The sequence below is a fragment of the Apostichopus japonicus genome, chromosome 16 (genome assembly GCF_037975245.1).
Source record: "Apostichopus japonicus isolate 1M-3 chromosome 16, ASM3797524v1, whole genome shotgun sequence".
Lineage (NCBI taxonomy): Eukaryota > Metazoa > Echinodermata > Holothuroidea > Aspidochirotida > Stichopodidae > Apostichopus > Apostichopus japonicus.
Window position 1 is genome coordinate 27,759,166 of NC_092576.1, and position 19,351 is coordinate 27,778,516.

The window sequence follows — 19,351 nt, forward strand, 5'->3', positions numbered from 1 at the left end:
ACCAGTCGTAATAGATAAGTTGTTTCTTTATATCTGGCGCCTTAAGTTAACCGTATCATTGTTATTCACTCATTTGTAACATTCACCTTTATTATCCACATCATTTGTAGAATATAGACATATTACTATTCAATATACCATTCGAAACCTCGTCCATCTTTTCTTTTATGCGTTAAACACCCTTGGAAACTCTTTCTGCCGGATACGAATTCTTTACATGTCGTTTCCGTAACAATGGCGCCGTGACTCATTTCGTCACTTTACGCTGTATGTGTCTTTACGTAAACCACCCAGCGGCACTCGGGACTCTTACATAAACTACAATCATAACAAGGCTTGCATCTCCACATCACCGCGCAGAACAGACGTCCAGTATACATAACTACAAACTGGCGACCCACCCACGGGCTCACTGGTGGTAGGTTTTCTTACACACACACCACTGACGGCCAGAAAATAAGTCTCGACAATCGGTGCCAAAATCGGCCTCGATTTGAAGCCGCAAGTCACACATTTTCACCGCCGCAAGAACTTTAAGCTGCATGTATAGGTGATTATTGCATTTGATATGTTATCTTCCTTGAAAACAATCAAGACTTGTGTTACCATCTGACACGGATTCATGGTTCCTTTTCAACACGCACACACGCACGGAAACTGAAAGTAGTAGTCATTGACATTTATCCTGGCGTGAAGACCTTATTATATGTAGATCCAATTGATAAGGCCTAAATATGCCTGAGAATGTACACTTTGGCGTCTAAAAGTTAATATATTTTTCTGGGGGAAGGACCTTAGCACCCCCCCCCCCTTACCTCCTCCAGCGTGAGAGTTGGTTTGAACGACCTCAGGGAGTCAGGGTCAATCCACACCAATTTTGCAAATCCTGTATCCACCCCTAATGAAAAAGTTATTCCTGAGCTGATGTTAGTATGTTAGTAAACCCACCCCTTCCCACTCGCCTTCATCCGTTCTCGCTTCGAGTCGCACTGAGTTGGAGTCAATATGGTAACGCATACCACGTGACCTGGTTTTCAGCTCGTCATGCCGCAACTGATGGAAATGCGTGCTAGCTTCGCATATGTTTTGTTGTTGTCCTCTGCAAACGTGGTTGGTTGAGCTACCGAGGTACGGTGTAAACACGCAGGGAGTCCCATGAAGAAGTTCATTGCAGAAGTGATCTCAGAAGTTGACTAAGCCTACTCAACTTGGAAGGAAGAGAACGACCATAATTCAGTATGAAGTCCTCGTTTCGATGTTTAGTTCTTTGTGGTGTCTTTGCGACCGTCTGTTTAGTATCAGCTGTAAAGATTGTTGATAAAGTTGACTGTCCTTGTAGTAAACAAAGCCTGTGTCAGCCAGTAAACATTACATACGAGAAAGAGGTTTGTAAACGCTAATCTGAGTCTGTTGTAGGCCTAGGCTCAAGCATAACGTTAGGTCCGCTTTGGTAATTTTGTAAAGGGACGCATTCAGTTAACTCAGGGCAAGGGGTAAGCATAGTCGCTGTTCATTCATGTAAATCACAGATTCAAAACGAAGGTTTCTTTCTTTTAAACCGTTGTAATAGAACCATTTTCAGGTCGTTTACCAGAATGGATAATCACATTCACTCAGTTGTCAAATGCATAGGCTTGTATTGTAACAGGAGGACTAAATTCCTAAGTTACAAAAAGCCCCTAGCATATCACCAAATTTGAGAACTTTAGCTTTCCCACACAAAATGCAGCCCATGTCAATGATGTTTACAGGATGTGAAAGTTTCCAAAAGAAGTATATTTCAGGAAATGTACAAAGCATTGAGACTGCAGGTTTGATACTGAAATCAAAACTGAAATCGATATAGGCCAGCCTATACTACTAGTAGTAATAAAGGAAAGCTTGGCAACATATTTATCAAACATGGAATTGGAATGGTACATTGCCTAGTCATCAATGTCAAATAAAGGCTAGGCCTAGGAATAGGCCTGTCAGTGTTGGGCCTATCTGGTCTTGGCTAGGTTATGGGATAACAAAAGTGTCACAGTATCATGTATACGAGGAAGTGTGAGTTAAGTCTTTGCTTATTGTCTGTATGATTTAATGTCCCTCACAAAACTACAATAGCAGGAAAATTAAAACAACACACAGAACATTGCCTAGACTATAGACTGTTAATAAATACTGTAACTTAGTAGGTCTAAGTATAGATGGACCTGTTAGTGTTGGAGGCCAACCTGGTCTTGTCTAACTAGTTACATGATAACAAAATTGTCAACATACGAGGAAATGGGGTTTAAGGCACTGGCTATTTTGTGTAGGTTGTAATGTCCCTCGCAAAACTACAACAGCATATAAACTAGAATAGCACATAAAGTTTGTTAGTGTATCCTGTAATATGTATGAAGAAGGTAGTTTGTCAACTGTGTAGTGTTAAAGGGGAAGACTCGCCCCAAACCGTGTGCCGCTCTCTGAAAAAGTTAACTAAGTTCCGTTTCCTGCAAGTGAAGTTTTTTTCTTATCGCTACAAAATGCAGTAATGAAAGGTGTAGTTTGTTATGTTGTATCTGGACCTGAGATCAGGGAGTTCCATAACAACTTCCTGCTGAGATGTCCATCGCTGCTATGTACACTGTGTTGTGGGTATTGACCGTAGCTGCATGTATTGACTGTAGTGTCTAATTAGCGACAGAAGCAAGCTGTGTATGTATTTTCTGGGATCGATGGTGGTGTCTAACACTTCTGTTACACCTCATTCAAAACTAGGTCAGATAACCGGCATCAGACGTTTCTTTGTAAGTTTGTGCGCGGGTCTTCACTCCCTTAAACAGTAAGATTATGTAAGTTTATTAAGGCAATGCTCTTCAAACTAGTACTTAGGTATTATGTCCACATGCTTTTCTTCAACTATACAAACGTAAGCTAATAGTAGACACCACACCCAACCATGGACCAGCTTCACCAAATCAGAACCAGAGAGTAGAACAATTACACAGAGTAGTCAGGCCCAAGCACAGGAAAGCGATGAATGAGAGTAATTTATTCAAACACAGTCACATATAGCAAAACACTAAATTACATGATTGAAATTATTAACCGCAAAAAAAGATAAACAAAGAAGTCTTCCATTAAGGGTAGACCCGTTGATGATTGAATAAGAACTACTTCACTTGTACAGTGTAATACAATGGAAACAAAGCTAGGTGAACATTTAATGGAATATCAAGCATAAATATATTAAAAATTGACATGTGAGTTCGTTACATTTATGGAAATGTCACCGGAGATATGTCCACTACAACTTAGCTATATGCTTACAGTGTCTGTTGGTTTCCAATCAGGAAATGGAAGCAAGGGTCGTTGGTTTTGTTCCAAACCGCACACACACACACACACACACCAGTATGGTTCAGAACAAAAAAATAGTGAGAAGATGTGATCTAGCCAACAGGGAATACTTTACCCACTATGGCATGGCAAAATACTTTGCACCATGGGTAAAATTGCTCTACTAGTGGGAAGATGTGATCTAGTAGTTTTGAACACATTAACCATACTACTTTTATAAGATACAAAAACTTCGGAACCTTCTCGAAAACTGTACCCAAACTAAAATTTGAATAACTACAATTGATAATTTTCTTTAAATTTGACTTTTTTTTGCAGATCTTTGTATTTTCTGTCGGAGGTAAAGACTGGGCCAAATATGACTGGAGCCTTATCACCACGGTGGCCATGTTTGGGGATTACGACCCGGGTCTCATGTGCCAAGCCCACTCGGCAGGTGCTAGAGTTGTCTTGAAAGGTGATTAAAATGACATCAATTTTAAAATCAGTTAATGAAGGATGCAAAAGAAATAATTACTGGAAAAAAATGTACAATTATGGTTTCCGATTAGAAAACCGCTTGTCTTCATAATGATTTTTATTGCCGTAGCGGTCTCTGTGTGAAATATAAGTTACCAGCATCTCTTTAGCCCTAGAAACGACTTTACACGATGTTTGCAACGATTTTTTTTTTACCATGGTCCACTTTCAGGGTTTGTCAAGAGAAAGCAGGTGTTCCTTGAATAGATGCTGTGAAGTCGTAAGGTTTTTCTCTTTTTGGTAGGCCCTCTATCATCCGCGGGCTTATATCGCTAAAACATTTCACCGTCATTTAGTTTATATATATATATATATTACTGTTTACACGGGTCCAAAAATCGGGAACCGGGTACCCGAGAGCCGTTACCCGTCGGGTATCCCGGTACCCGGGAAAAATTGTTTACTCTCGTGTTTCACGATTTTCAAGAAATTACATATTGGATGCTATTATAAATGAAGTATATTCTCTACTGACAATGTTTTCATGTTCAAAAACGTATGTGTAAGGTAAGGTATGAAACCTTCCTCAATAATTTCTATTTGCTTTTTTTCTGTCATAAACTTGTTAATTACTTAATATAATTATTAATTAACATTACTACTAATTAGAAGTAATGTTGTTAACATCGCACTGCCGCCGCTGCTTATGCAGGCTCTCCAAGTCTATTGGATCACACCATAAAAATATCCAAGTTAGCTTCTAAACAGTTTTTACTACTACTATCTATTATGCAGGCCCAGGGTTCGCATTAGCCGCGAGATTACGCGATTCGCGCAATTTGATCGCATTTAGAATACGCGATTTGTAAAATGCCACTTGCGATTATTATTTTTTATTTATCCCGTCTATAATCCATAAACTTGTCAATGCATGAGAAATCTAGCTAAACCTAACCATCTTTTTATTCGCTGAAATTGTGACGCAGTTATAAGATATCCATGGTACACATTCATTATTGCTGTTACGTTCGACCACGTGGTTGCCTAACACCACACTAAGTCAATGGGAAATCTGCCTAACCGTAGGTTTGCGATTTTTTTTTTTTTAAATCACACTTTGCGTAGGATTCGGGTAATAAATTAGGAACCGGGTAGTATTGCGTCGGGCGGGTACCCGGGTACCCGGATAACCCGTGCAAACACTAATATATATACATGTGGGAATCACTCGGAAGAAAATATAAAAATACCACTTAATCGTTTCAAAATAATTTGGGAGTATAAAGAAATTTAGTGTAAAAGTTCTTATATTTGGAAAAACATGTTATGACATTTCAAGTAAAATTCTGGAAATTAACCAGATTTGTGCAGTTTTGAAACGTCTGACTCACAGATTCTTTTATATGTGCAGGAGTAGAGTAGAAGCAAAATCTGCTAGAAAGTTAAAAAAATGGTCACTCAAATCATACCCAGAAGCAAGGAAAATATGAGTCAAGTAAACAAGAAATAATAACTGAGGATTTAAAACTTAAAGTGTCCTCAGCATTCCAGCCAAAATATGCTAGTAAAATCAAATAATGGTCACTTATTGCCAAAGAAGAAGTATGCATAATGTGGGGCCAAACAATCAAACAACATTAAATGAGCATTAAAAATCTCAGCCTTCCAGCCAAAATATGCTATAAGATCAAATAATGGTCACTCATTACCTACCAATATAAGTCAGTAAAATGTGAGTCAAACAACAAACTCAATATAACTCATGTATGCCAACCTAAACATGCATTCTACCGACACCTGTATAGGATTTTGTCTCACCGTGCCGCCATAGCACCGTCTAATTACATTCCTTGAATGTTTGGGAAACGTATTGAAGGGTTGACTGAACCTCTGAGATATAACTTTTGCTAACGTGAGACCTGTGCTTAAAATTTCCTTTACCTTTGAAGAAGATTTAAACAAATTACACAATTTACCAAATTAAAATTACAGACGCAACCATCAACATTCTATTTCATGACCTCATCTCAAAACCTCATCTCAAATCAATATGTTTTATGTCACAAAGAATAGAGCATTATTTGGATAAATTTTCTTGTGTTTTATTCTTCCCTTATATTTAATATTTTTAATATTTAATGCTTCTAATTAAAATAAAGACTCTTGGCCATCCACATTCTATTTCATGACCTCATACAGTAGATCTCAAACCTAATACTGGTCATTTTCAACTAAATACTTACAAGTATCTACATTATTTACGTCACAAAGAATAACACATAACTTGAATAAACGTCTTGTGTTTCATATTTCCTTTTTGGTTACTTGCTGTAGGCAGGCAAAGTAACCTATGCTGTCAAGTTGGTGTGCGTGCGTGGATGGGTGTGTATGGTTGTACATGTATGTGATGCCTTAGCTTGGTATCTTGAATTTAGGTAACATCTACAGTTCTCATATTTGGGCATGTGCCTTCCCCCTAATAAGTAAATGAACACTATTGTTTTGGGTGGAGGTCAAAGGTCATTTGGGGTCAGCAAAAATGCTGTATTTCAAGAACCCGAACAACCAAGGAGCTCATATAGGCATGGTTTGATCACCTCATGTAGTGTAATTATCTGGTGTAGGTCAGAGTTCATTTAAGGTCACAAGGGGTCAAAACTTGAAAAAACTTGTAAAAACAATATTTCCAGATGGAAACTTAATTGGCTCTCATATTTTGCCTGTGGCTTCCCTATAGTGAATACAAGAACCTCATTGTTTTGGTGGAGGTCAAAGGTCATTTGGGGTCAACAAAGGTCGCTCCGTATAAAAGCCATATAATCAAAACCTTGTAAACACGATATCCCAAGATAGATTTATACTGCTCTCCATATGTAGTATTAACTTCAGCCAGTGTTATAAGTGTGCAAACCTACTCTGCGTTATTTATTTAAAGGCAGTTAACAGCTCTGGGAGTGGTTTTTTCTCCGGTGTAAATATATATATTTTTCCTTTCATTTTGTTCTTCCATATCGTATTTCAGGACTTCCACCGGTATCCAATCTTTCTGACCCATCCGCCCGCAAAGCTTGGATAGACCAGCAGATTGCCTTGGCTCAAAAACAGTACATGGACGGTATCAACATCGATACGGAGGACGCCCTCAATAGTTCGGAGGCCGTGTATCTCACAAAGCTGGTCGCCGAGGCCCGCGACGCCTTTCACAAAGCTATTCCTCATTCACAGGTAACACTTGAAGATCTTCAGATCCAAGTCGAGTCAGATTTAATGCTTGTCGAGACCTGTTTCCTTGGGCCGTCGGTGTTCGGGTTTGAGGGGTAACGGTGGACATGCTGGCTGGCCGACCCACCCCCATCCTCATGGCATTTGGTTTTGGCAAAGATAGGAATTTTTCACAATTTTTGATACTTTGTTGATGCTTCTGGCAACAGCAGAGTGAATGATGTCACCATGGCAACCAGTGGGAAAAAAATGTTTTTGATCTTATTATATAATCATCGAAATATTGGGTTATTCATAGAGGAATAATAATATTTCTACAAGAAAGCATTTTCAATGAAGTTCTACACACAGAAATTATACATTGACAGAGGAAGCATTCAAAATGTGTCACATGTCAATGATAAATCTACAGAAAGATGATAATAGGACGGTAAAGCTTTTGAACAACATCTACTGTGATGACATCACTGACCAACTTGTGTGGTCAGTAACTTGTGTGGTCAGTAACTTGTGTGGTCAATGCAAAGCTTTAGCCATCCAAAACAAGGTAAAATTCATCAACTGTATCTCAAGTTATTTTAGTTAGCTAACAGTGTGGATTTTATATCACTTATAACTTGAAACTAAAGTGACATTGGAATGATATGATATTACCCACTCTATAGTTGCCAGATACCTAAATAAAAGTTTGATACCAAACAAATTATTTGTTTATAAATCTTGCTTATTAGTATGCTGTGTCAACCTCTTATTGTGTAAAATTTTGCAACATTTCTGAAGATATGGCCATTATATATTTGATAACTTTTACTTGTATTTCAGGTGTCTTTTGATGTGGCCTGGTCTCCAGACTGCATAGATGGACGTTGCTATGACTACCCAGGTCTGGCTAAGGCTAGCGACCTCCTCTTTGTGATGTCATACGATGAACAGGGTCAGATACTGGAGGGTCCTTGTATAGCCAAGGCCAACTCGCCATACAAGAAGACAGCCACAGGTAAGACACACTGAGTCGCATTACGGGGACAAGTCTGCTGGTCCACGTGTCTGCTAAGATGAATTCTAGTTATGTAGAGGAAGACAGTGACAGTTAAGACACACTGAGTCGCAGTACGGGGACAAGTCTGCTGGTCCACGTGTCTGCAAAGGTGAAATCTAGTTATGTAGAGGAAGGAGTGTATGTACACATCCATCTCTAGTCTCCAGTCCCTTCCCCTGGTTTTACCCCCTCCCCTTCCCACCCCTCCCCACCGTCATACTGAGAGAATTTCAACTTGCAATTTTTAAGATAACAATAGTGGCCCAAGTACTGAGGGTCTCAATTATTTACAGTTATTTTTTGTCAAGTTTTATAACTCATTAAATTCTGAGAAGATTAGAACACGAGACACCTTGTGTAGAAAAAGTCTGTAAACATCATGGTCATTGTGTCGAAATCGTGACCAGTTTTATATAGTGTTTTGTCATGCTATATGCTATGTAAATTGTTTTGTTGTTGTTCCATTTCTGGTGCAGGGAGGGGGGGGGGGTTATTTGAGGAGAGTTGTCTAGTCAAAAGATTTTTTGGAGAGGGGACATTAAAGTCCATTCATCTATATGTACAGGAAATGTACATTGTTTTAGACACTTTTCCCAGCCATAGGGAAGTGCGTGAGTCCATGCATGTGGCATTAACATGCCATCAAACTGTTGTGATGTGGCATCATTCACATCTCCTCGAGCTGTATAGTTTTTTTCTTTCCTTGTCAAAGTATTTCATTCTTGTTCAGCCTTGAATATTTTGCAACGTTGATTTTGCACCGTTGCTAATTGCCAGACGACCGATTTGGGGATTTCCGTCCGTCCGAGCGATCAAAACAACAGAACGCTTTAAACCACCCGAGGGATGGGTTTCACTTTTGCTTAGTAGTCGAGGAATCCTGTTTTGTTGTAACAGGAAGTTACACAGTCAATAGATAACTGTACTTTGTGTTTATAAAGTCTGTCATTATAATTGCAGAATGCTTTGACAGCAGAATGTCGTAGAAGCTTTCTCTTCTGTTTGGTTTTATTATCGCTCTCATTTCCTTTAATAAAGAATATCATTTGTTGTTGTTGTTGTAGTTGGGTATAATATAGGTTCACTGTTAAAAAGGTTTTGAATGTCTTTGGCAGTATTGTCAAATTATCCAATAGGTAGATGTGTAATGTGTAGGGGACTCCAAGGTCATAGGGGACCCCAAGGTCATAGGGGACCTACATGAACACTCTCTGGCAAGACAAGCAACTTTCTATTTTGGGTTGTTTGCTGCAAACTTGAAAGGTGAAGGTAGGGTGGAAAGGGGGGGGTGGAAGAGAGAGGTGCGCCCAAATCCTGATGTTAACCAGGCACTTGCTCTGGTGGGCGAGTGAAAACTTGATTGACAGTTCCACTTTGACACCAAACAACCCATTCAATAAGCACAGGTAATTTGTTGTCTTATGTAAGAATCAAATGCCTGGGAAATCATTTCTACTCCATTAAAACCCATGGTTCCCAAATCTATGAGCTGCGACGCCAAAGTGGGTCATCCAGTGAGTCAGGAAGGAACGCGAGAAAAGAAATGGTCATTGAACAATGCATCTTATTCAAGTTCCCTGCTGTCAGACAGTCACATGATAATTTGTGTCCCAGGTTTTGTTGAATGTGTGTGTTGTTGTTCAATATGTAATGTGCAATCAAATCAGTTAATGTGCAGTCAAATCAGGCCAATGTGCAATCAAATCAGGCCAACGTGCATTCAAATCAGGCAAATGTGCATTCAAATCAGGCCAATGTGCCATCAAATCAGGCCAATGTGCAATCACATCAGGCCAATGTGCAATCACATCAGGCCAATGTGCAGTCAAATCAGGCCAATGTGCCATCAAATCAGTCAATATGCAACCAAATCAGGCCAATGTGCAATCAAATCAGGCGGCCAATGTGCAAGTTAATCATCAGTCAGCGAGGAGAGTTAAAATACATGATTTTAGGTCTTAGAAATTTACGGATGGCAATTAGCCATGAGGAACATCACAGCCTGGGTCCTCACGGAAAACAGTTGGGACCTTTAAAGAAGAGCCTTTAAGAAAAAGAAGGAAAGGCAAAAGTCTGCATTGATATCTAAACATGTTACAATTTCTATGGTCCACAGGAGTGCAGGGTTTTCTGGACATGGGAATTCCGGCCCAGAAGTTGGTCCTTGGCGTTCCGTGGTACGGTTATGACTACCCCTGTGTCAGTCTCAGTGAGGTATGTATGTAGTCTATAGCCGTATACGTTTTCTGTTCGTACTTTAAAGGCAGCTAAAATTGTCCGCTTACAAAAAGTTGCTGAAATTTTTCTGAATCTTTATGTGAAAACGACATCATCATAACATGTTGTATTGCGAGGATGTGAATTTTTTTTTTAATCTAGTGATGTTTTGTAAAGGCATCTGGCAACAGAGGATAGAATTGATGAATTGGCAAATATTTCGGATGCTCGGTCTGATCAAGCGTAACTTCCTCTTTCAAGGTAAAGATGTTGTTTTGAAATTTTACAAAACAGTTAGTAAAGCCACATCTTCAGTATGCTATACAGGGCTTCGAATCCTTTTCATGAAAAGGATAAATTTGAACTGGAGCAGATTCAGAGAAGAGCTACTAGGATTATTTCCAACATTTGGCATCTCCCCCCATATGTATTTTAGATCCTCCTGCAAGCAGGAGCTAGCGAAGAAGCCATCATTGGCTTATCAAAGCCGCAAGCTGACAGAAATCAGTCTCTTAGATTTATATTTAACGTCCATGATTATGAATTGTTAACTGTCAACAACTCTGTAACTGGACAACGTACATTAATCTTGGAGTGACTCGAACTGGGGACCTTATGATTGAAAGGAACCGGTGTTAACCACTGAGCTAACACTCCTAAAAGTCGTTATGAAAGTCGTTTAAGTCGTTATGAAAGTCGTTTACTAACTACACTTGAATTGAGGAGAGACTGTGGTGACATGATACAGGTTCATAAGTTCCTTACAAACTACCGTTTCTCGAACTCGTAGCCATAGACTCAAATTAGTTTTATAAAAGATTTTTCTCGTCTGGAGAGAATTGAGCTTCTCTCCAAGGTTTTTGTGAGTTACAGCAAGGCATGGTCTGGAAACATGGAATCACAGATTTCACGATCTTTACAAATATCTCTATTCACTTTGAATATAATCTTTTTAATAATGGGGGGCATTGTGGTCAAGTGGTTAAGGCAGTGGACTTGTGATCTAAGGATTACAGGTTCAAGCCCTGGCCAGATCATTGCGTTGTGTCCTTGGGGCAAGGTACTTTATCTCCATTGCCTCTCTTCACCAAGGTGTATAAATGGGGAAACTAAAGGTAACTTGTAAATGTAATTGCGTGCGCTGGTTTGTGGCTGCACCTATGGGAAGTCCCCCAGGGGAAATGTGATTGTGGTGCACTGTGGTGCCCCAGGAGAGATTGATTGAATTGTGCACACTATGGTGTGCAGGTGTGACAAGTTACCAATGACCAGGGCTAAGTTGTACAGGCTATGGTACACTCATTGGGGGTGTGAATAGCGTTCTAAATGCTGGTTAATAATAACAATAATAATAAACTTACTCTATTTTCTCACCACCCAAGGATGGAGTTTGCACCATACCCTTCCACCCTTACCGTGGGGTCAACTGCAGTGATGCGGCGGGCTCGCAGAAATGCTACAATGTGATACTGGACCTGATTGAGACCATGGAAATAACACCCTCATGGAATGACACTTACAAGGCTCCGTACTTTACTTACTTTGTGAGTTAATGGGTTTCTTTTTTTATCGTTGCAAACCATTTACTCCCTCCCCATTCATGAGACTTAAACCACAAGATTCATCCTTTGCATTCATCCTTGCATTTATTAAGGTGTGAAAATAAATCTTGTTCAACATTGATAAAAATAGAACACAACTTTTAGGACTCATACCACCATAGAAGAGATACCTTTGTATACTTCACTGACATTTGTAATGAGATGCAAATCTATTGATGAGATGCAAATTGATTCATGAATACACTTTTACCATTGACCATGACCATTTCATGTAAGGAGATGCCTACTAGTGATATGCACCCTCACTAATGAGATGCATTATCTTTAAAGAGATGCAAATTTGCTAATGTATGCAAATGCATTAATGAAGATAAATTATCAATGGGGATCTTTGGAGGGAGGGCGCTGTTATATCGGTCCTAGCGGTGGCCTATATAAGGCTATGGGTCAAAATGTGTGTGATGTATCATGTTAACAGATCTCCAAAGATTTTGTTTAGCACACTTACATATATCTCAGTCTATGTTTTAAGTTGTTAAATATTTTCAAAAAGACCTTGTCTTCAATGATAATGAGAAGAATTGCAGTTATAAGTCCAGTTAATTCCTTTTTGGAGACTTGGATACAATTGTCACTGACGCTCAAAGCTTAAACTCAGTTCAGCGGATGTGATTGAAAAATACCTGAAAGAAGCTCTCTGATTGGTTGACGACCAGACGTGTGAAAAATGCCACACAAACGAACACATAAATGCAATGCCAATTAATGAGATGCTAACACTTTAACGAGGCGGTGCACTTTCATTAATGAGTTCCTCTTTCATTTAAAAATGACAGGTGATTAGTCAGGTGCACTTTCTTTAGGTGAGGTGCACTTTTAATAATGCGATGCACATTCATTTATGAATGCAAATCTGAGAGGTTGCTTCCATGAAGGAGAGCTTGTAAAGCCCACCATCTCTGCCTTACAATAACTTTTTAGGATAGAGATGCTTGTCGTGGACAATGCTCCCTGAAAATCTTAACCAGTCTAAGAAATACAGGAGGTCACTTTTCGGTTGAATTTGCCACGGCTTCGATGAGTCAGATACATTAAACAGAATGATTTTTTGTAGTACCACAAAGCATTTGTCTGCTACATGTAACTTAATTGTTAGTTGTTAGGAGCAATGAGATGGGGGGGGGGGAAGGGGGACCATCTAGGTTTTGTGTGACTATGACATGGCAAAGTAAAACTTATTACTTTTGTCCGAGATGAGAAAATTTCTGTTCCCGCGATCGAAATCAGCCTCATTGGACTTGTCTTTTTTACATTCAATTCAGATTGGACTTGTACATAAATAACCCCAAATTGGTAAAAAATTGAATTTGTATCGCCACGCATCACCTCAGAGGTACTGAATTGTGAGCAAGAAATAGTGGTATGATCCAACCGTAGGGGAATTGTCCAGGCCAAAAGCTGTTGTTCCATTCACCAGAATAATTCGTCTCTCCTTTCGGCATACAAATTGATCCTTGTTTTGTAACTTTGCTACTCTTTTTTTTCGGACTGCCAAAGATTGTTGCTTCCACAACCAAAAATTAAGAATAAGAATTGGTTGTCCCATTGGTTGACAACATGTATAAAGAATCATAACAAATGAGCCATTTTGCCCAGTGCCAGACATAGTATTGTATATTACAAGATGAAACTCATGGATAAGAAAAAATTCCTTTCACCGATAAAACGTAAATATGCGTATTTATTACATGGGTGGAAAAAACAGGGGGGGGGGTAATGAGGTAGATTGCAATAGGGCTGCATAATTTACAAAGAGATACACACCCCTCCCCCCCCCCTTCCGTCCCCAACAGCTTTAAATCACCTATATTCACCTATAACCTGTGCCTTCTCCATCAGAATGAATCGAAGCAGGAGTTCCATCAGGTGTGGTACGACAATCCCGTCAGTCTGACCTACCGTTACAAGTACGCCAAAGACAAGGGATTCCTGGGTGTCGGGATGTGGGAGGCCGACTGCTTGGACTACAGTCCCGCGGGTGCGGCGGCCAGCCAGGCCATGTGGAATGCCTTCAACAGTTTTCTTTGAAACGAAGCCGTGTGACGATCTCGAAAGAGTATAAACCAAGGTTGCTCGTTTCTCCTACTTTTGGTGAGAGGGGTTTTTGGATTTCTTTAAATATTTTTCTTCAAGTGTAATAGTAGATCAAAGAGAAGCTATTTGACTATAGGCTTGGTGAGAAAATCTTTTGGAAGAAATGTTTTACACTTTGAAAAAGGGTTTGTTTTCATCAGCTATGCAACTGATTTCACTATATAAGTCAACAGAAGAAAATTTACTCAGAGGACTTGCCAAGACCAGAACGATGTTGGTTATATTCGATGAGGGTTACCCCTATGTATTAGTACAGCCTTTATGCTACATGGTTAGCTTTTGATCGAAACTATTTGAATGGCAGTTATTAGTTAAATAAATTAAATAATTCAAGAAGAAAAAGTTTTTTGGACTTTGTTGATGCTTGCATTTTACTAGCTTTAGTAGCATAGTAAACATCGCCTAGTGGCAGATTGTGCTAACAGCTCACTGTAATCGGTGGGTGATTGTGGTGGGTGATGGCCCTGCTCAGCGGGGCAAGTACCACCACCAAAAGGCATGTTTAGATTGAGATGCTATTTGCAAAATGGGGCTTAGTGTCGTACCAGAAGCAAAATGCACCACTTGTTTCAAGGACACCCCCCCCCCTCCAGCCCATGTGATTGTTTTATAACGGTTAGCAAAATTCAGCTACAAAATCCATATGAAAATGAATACAGTGTTTTATCACATCAAATAGAATTACAACTAGTAAGGGACCTCAAAGGTTACATTTCTTACAAATATTTCAATCTTTTTTTGAACAAGAGGCTTTATTGTATTACTTCTCAAAAGTCATATTTTTTTTAGTAAAGTTCATTTTTGTTTTGTTTTTTGGATCACCATCAATACAGCTACGTGCGTCGTAAGTGTTATACTGCATACATTAACAAAATATTAAGGCATCTAGGACAGAAATTAATGCAATACAGCAGAACTGAAAAGTTGTTCAGTTCTGTTTATTATATTTTAGTATCAATATGTTTCAAACAATTGATAAAATATGAATCTTTGGATTAAACATTAAACAGTAGGAACAAGATTAGCGGGATTAGCCGAGATCAAGTGTGGAGGAGAGCATTGATACTGAAGTAACAATTTGGCCAGCAGATGAAACGAGACGTGCGGCGCAAACGTGCGAATATTTTTTTAATAATTTCAATTCCTAGATTTAGTAATTGCACTGTGTTGTCAGTGCATTGTATGTTTGTTTGTTTCATTCGCATTCAGATTGTTCAAAATACAAAAAAATAACAGTGATGACATCATAGAACGGAACAGAATGTAAAGAACAAAAAGAGCGACAGGAGCTAAAACCCATTGGGCCGACAGAACGGTGGCCCATTTCCAATGGGGACCTATAGACAAAAAATTGCATTTTCAACAATGGTAAATTCCAATAAAATCGATTAATAAAACTCTTAAATCGCACATAACACTGAAAAGTGCCTCCCCCTCCCCCCACACCCCATATAAGATAAGATGCTTGCTTAACTCAGGTTTAAAAAGGGATTGTGTGGGATTGTGTCAGTAAAGAGGGGTAATTGTTTTTAACGTAAATGATAGGTTAAGTTTATTAACAGTGACAAGAAAAATTAATCAGAGAAACTCTAGCAGTACCTGTATACAAAAATTGTAAAATTCTGATATGAAATATTAATATGCAATAATATTATGTCTTGATCAGTTTGTGAAATGATATTTTTGTTATTAGATTAAGGTATTTAGATGTATAAAAATCACCATCTAGGATTCCGAAAATTATTTTTATTATAGGTACTCCTGGGAGGTTGTTTTTTTCAGGGCTGGGCTCCCAACACAGTTGTACTTGGGGCCAACCAGTCTTATGTATAATCTGTTTCGTTGGATGGTTTCAAAAGGGACCCATCCCCCTCCCTCCCCCCCACCCTTTGCGTGAAAATGGGGCATCCTGAATCCACGCAAGCACAAATCCATGTTACTTTTGGTTAAAACTTGAGCTCATTTTTGGAAAATATCCAAAGCTGAAGGTAAAGAAATATTGCAGATCAGCAATATCTTTTTTCCCTTTTTGACTTTAGATTGTTTTAACATTGTTTTTGGCTACACAGAGTTATTATATGAAATAAAATGAAATATGCAGCAATAATTAGCCAAGTGTGTCTGAATTATTCCATTAAGTCATACATGTTTGGTGTTCTTTTCAACAACAAAAATGTATATATATCTGTAATTGACATTTTTCATGCAAGAGAAAATAAAATTTTCTTTTGCAAATTTTTTGGGTTTTTGTCATTGCTTATTAAATTTTTTATCATGTATGATCAACTTGGACATTCAGAAAAGGTGTTGAAACAATTTCATACTAACGAGAAGATTCACCCACTAACATACACCGTTCATTATCTCTTTAAATTTTGATCAAAACAGATATATATATGACTAATTAGAATTGATTAGGAGTTTTTACATGTGTTTGTGTTTACTGAAAACCTTAAATTACCAAACATTTCACAGAAGTGAATGGGTAGGTTGAATTTGTAAACGGCCAAACTTCACCGTTATCAGAATAATGTCTGTAAACTTGCTTTCAATATGCATATGTATTCTGTTTACATTTTGTTTGTATTTTGTTTTTATTTTGCATTGTGTTTGTATTTTGTTTACATGTTCTTGTTGTCAATATATGCGGCTTTTCTGTAGATATCTCATTTTCTGCGAAACTTGACCTCTGTCCTTCAGTGCGCGCCAATACTGACAATTCTAACCGACTTCTTCACAACATTGACTGGGTATGGATGGGTGTGTGTATTCCACATATTGTGAACACAAGACACGACCCACAATAACCCACTACCAGACGCTATCCCTGACATGTCGTATAACCTGGCTCTGTGAAATATTACATAACTTCCAAGTGAAGGGTTTGAGTAGAAATATGCAGGGATGGATTTCCCTATTGGGGGGTGGGCCCTGGGCCAGACATTTCCCACTCCCCCACACCCACCCACTCACTTCCCCCACTGACTATGAGGCAACCAATCATAACTTCCAGTTGATGTATAAATTGATATATACTATAATAACTGTACCAAGGAGAGTCATAAGAAGCAGTGACCAAAACAAATCAAATTAAATAGATCATTCAAAATGATCAGTTTTGTTTTTGGCTTCTCTCGACCCAAGCCTATTTCAGCCAATGGGAAATCCGGCCCTGCAAACATACACAAATCCTAGATTAAGCACAAAAAGTCATAGATTTTCAAACCTGCTCAAATTCCTTCCATATAGCTTGACTTCAGCTTTGAGTTGTCAACAGAGAGGATGGTGTTAGCATAGATGTCCTTCCTCTCCTCCCACTAACCATTCCGCAAAATTGGCCATTCGCTATTGGATGCTTTCCTAAACCCGCCGGTTTCCGTCAAAGGACGGGTATTTTTCCCACTTGGTTAACTGAGTGATGATTCATCTCCCATAGTATTCCAGTTGAGCTGCATGTCCGTCTACAGGGTTCTGCCGCTGCCGGTCGGCGCCGGTCGGGCCCGACCAGCACGCTGAATTACCGACCGCCACAATCTACCTGAGTGACTTTTCCGACCGGCACTTATTTTCGATATGAACTCCAAAAAACAGCTCCATAGCCGGAGGGTCGAACGTACAGTAACACTGCAGTAATAAACGCTGTTCAAAGGTTCACTGCATGATATCGCGCAGTTGATCGGAGTTATTCACTAGTTTACTGTTTATTTGTACATGAAATTACACTCAGATTTTGTATTCACTATTCGATACATGAGAAGCAGCGTTAGTCGCTCAGTGTGTATATCATAACTGTCGTAAGTAACTGTCCCATCTAAAATTATCATCTCAGCCTGAATGATTTATTTAATAGGCACCACCGGCTGGTCTGTACTCTCTCTGGTGCTCCAGATATGTGTCCTAACTTTTTTCATTAATTATGAAAAATTCCAGACATAAGATCTCATTTCAAAGCTGTCTACATGTGGCTCAGAATACTCGGGAAGGGCCGTTTCCGGCCATTTGGGGGTTTCCAAAACCCACAATTTTCTTGTACGCTCCGCGCCAACCGATGGTGGCGCTCCGCTTAGATAGTCCTGCCGGCACTCAATCCACCCTGGGCAGAACCCTGCGTCTATTACATAACTATGTGTAACAGTAAGTTGGCCTGACGTTTCGATCCATACAGTGTTCACCGTGTTCATTAACCTGTCTGTGTTCTGTGCATGTTTTTGTCCCTTCTGTTACTGTATCTTGTCATTTAGCCTTTGATCAAGATCCTGCTAGAATGGAAACATCAGGCCAACTTACTTTTACACATTCTCTTACACAGGCTCTCTAGTGGATGAGCCGTTTGCTAACAGTTTTATTTTATTTTTATTACATAACTAATCACACAGTTCACACATTATTTTCAGTGTTCAGCTAGCTTGCAATGTAAGTATTCTTCCACATGCGATAGGTTATAATAATAAAGAGTAATAATAAATAATAATAATAATTTGCAACTCGTGGCTATTTGGACAAATACCTGTCATGCCGACCTCCCCCTCCCATCCGACAAATACCTGTCATGCCACCACCCCACCTCCCCTCCCATCGCTGTTTGTTCTTATCCCCCGTGGCACCGCCTCCAGGTTTCATGTTGATGTCTGCAAAGTACTGTGGCTTCTGACTGGAGTGTGACATACATGTTTTGAGTAGCACCCATTGGGTTCCATCTAGTACTCCCCGAGCTTCTCTCAAGTACTCTGTGAATTGACCACCGGAGATCTGACCAGCCCTCCCCCCCCCCCCTCCATACCCCACTCGCGTCTGATCTGACTTGCACCTGTTGACCTATAATAATATCTACAGCAAGGACATAAAAAGAAATGACAAACAATTATAAATCGAGGAAAATCGATTTGAGTTTTATTTATTAACCATCATATCCCTTACGTTTCCCCTTCCTTTATCTCAACCAGTCTTTCTATATTTTTTTATACGAGAGAAGAATGTATTCACTTTCAATAAGCTTTTCAGCTCTTCTTATAAATCCTTTTAATATTTAAAATAGATAATCCTTTTAATTCTTAAACAGATAATCCTCTATCCCACTCCCCATGAAAAGAAAAAACGATTTATTTATATTTACAGTATCAAAGAATTCAATGTACATGAGAAGTAAACAATTTAGATTACCTTTTTTTTTTTTTTTTACTTCCAGTTGAAAAAAATTAGACCGATAACTATGTACACCTTTGAAAGAGGAACAGGATGGCAGCTTAAAGAGAACCTCAAACCAACTCATCATGAAAAATATTAAAATGACCACACAAAAAAAACCCGTTCATTTGAAGAAAAAAATTACTTTATATCTGGCCTTACAACTCAGACAAGTGAGGTGTATAGA

General features: G+C 39.1%; 1 protein-coding gene across 1 annotated transcript; it reads left to right on the plus strand.

The window, feature by feature from the left end:
• The first annotated feature begins 1,118 nt into the window (after nucleotides 1–1,118).
• LOC139983762 (di-N-acetylchitobiase-like) lies at nucleotides 1,119–16,640 on the plus strand. The gene is made up of 7 exons (XM_071997541.1): nucleotides 1,119–1,385; nucleotides 3,646–3,784; nucleotides 6,809–7,011; nucleotides 7,831–8,005; nucleotides 10,164–10,261; nucleotides 11,647–11,808; nucleotides 13,726–16,640. Exons 1-7 carry the CDS (start codon nucleotides 1,239–1,241, stop codon nucleotides 13,912–13,914), a joined length of 1,113 nt encoding a protein of 370 aa, XP_071853642.1. The 5' UTR covers nucleotides 1,119–1,238; the 3' UTR covers nucleotides 13,915–16,640.
• Nucleotides 16,641–19,351: the final 2,711 nt, after the last annotated feature.

Excerpts from the sequence above, each read along its gene's own strand:
- LOC139983762 (XM_071997541.1), top strand. The coding sequence starts at position 1,239 with ATGAAGTCCTCGTTTCGATGTTTAGTTCTTTGTGGTGTCTTTGCGACC. Across the intron at positions 1,386-3,645 it reads ACATTACATACGAGAAAGAG|ATCTTTGTATTTTCTGTCGG; the intron begins GTTTGTAAACGC and ends TTTTTTTTGCAG. Across the intron at positions 7,012-7,830 it reads AAGCTATTCCTCATTCACAG|GTGTCTTTTGATGTGGCCTG; the intron begins GTAACACTTGAA and ends CTTGTATTTCAG.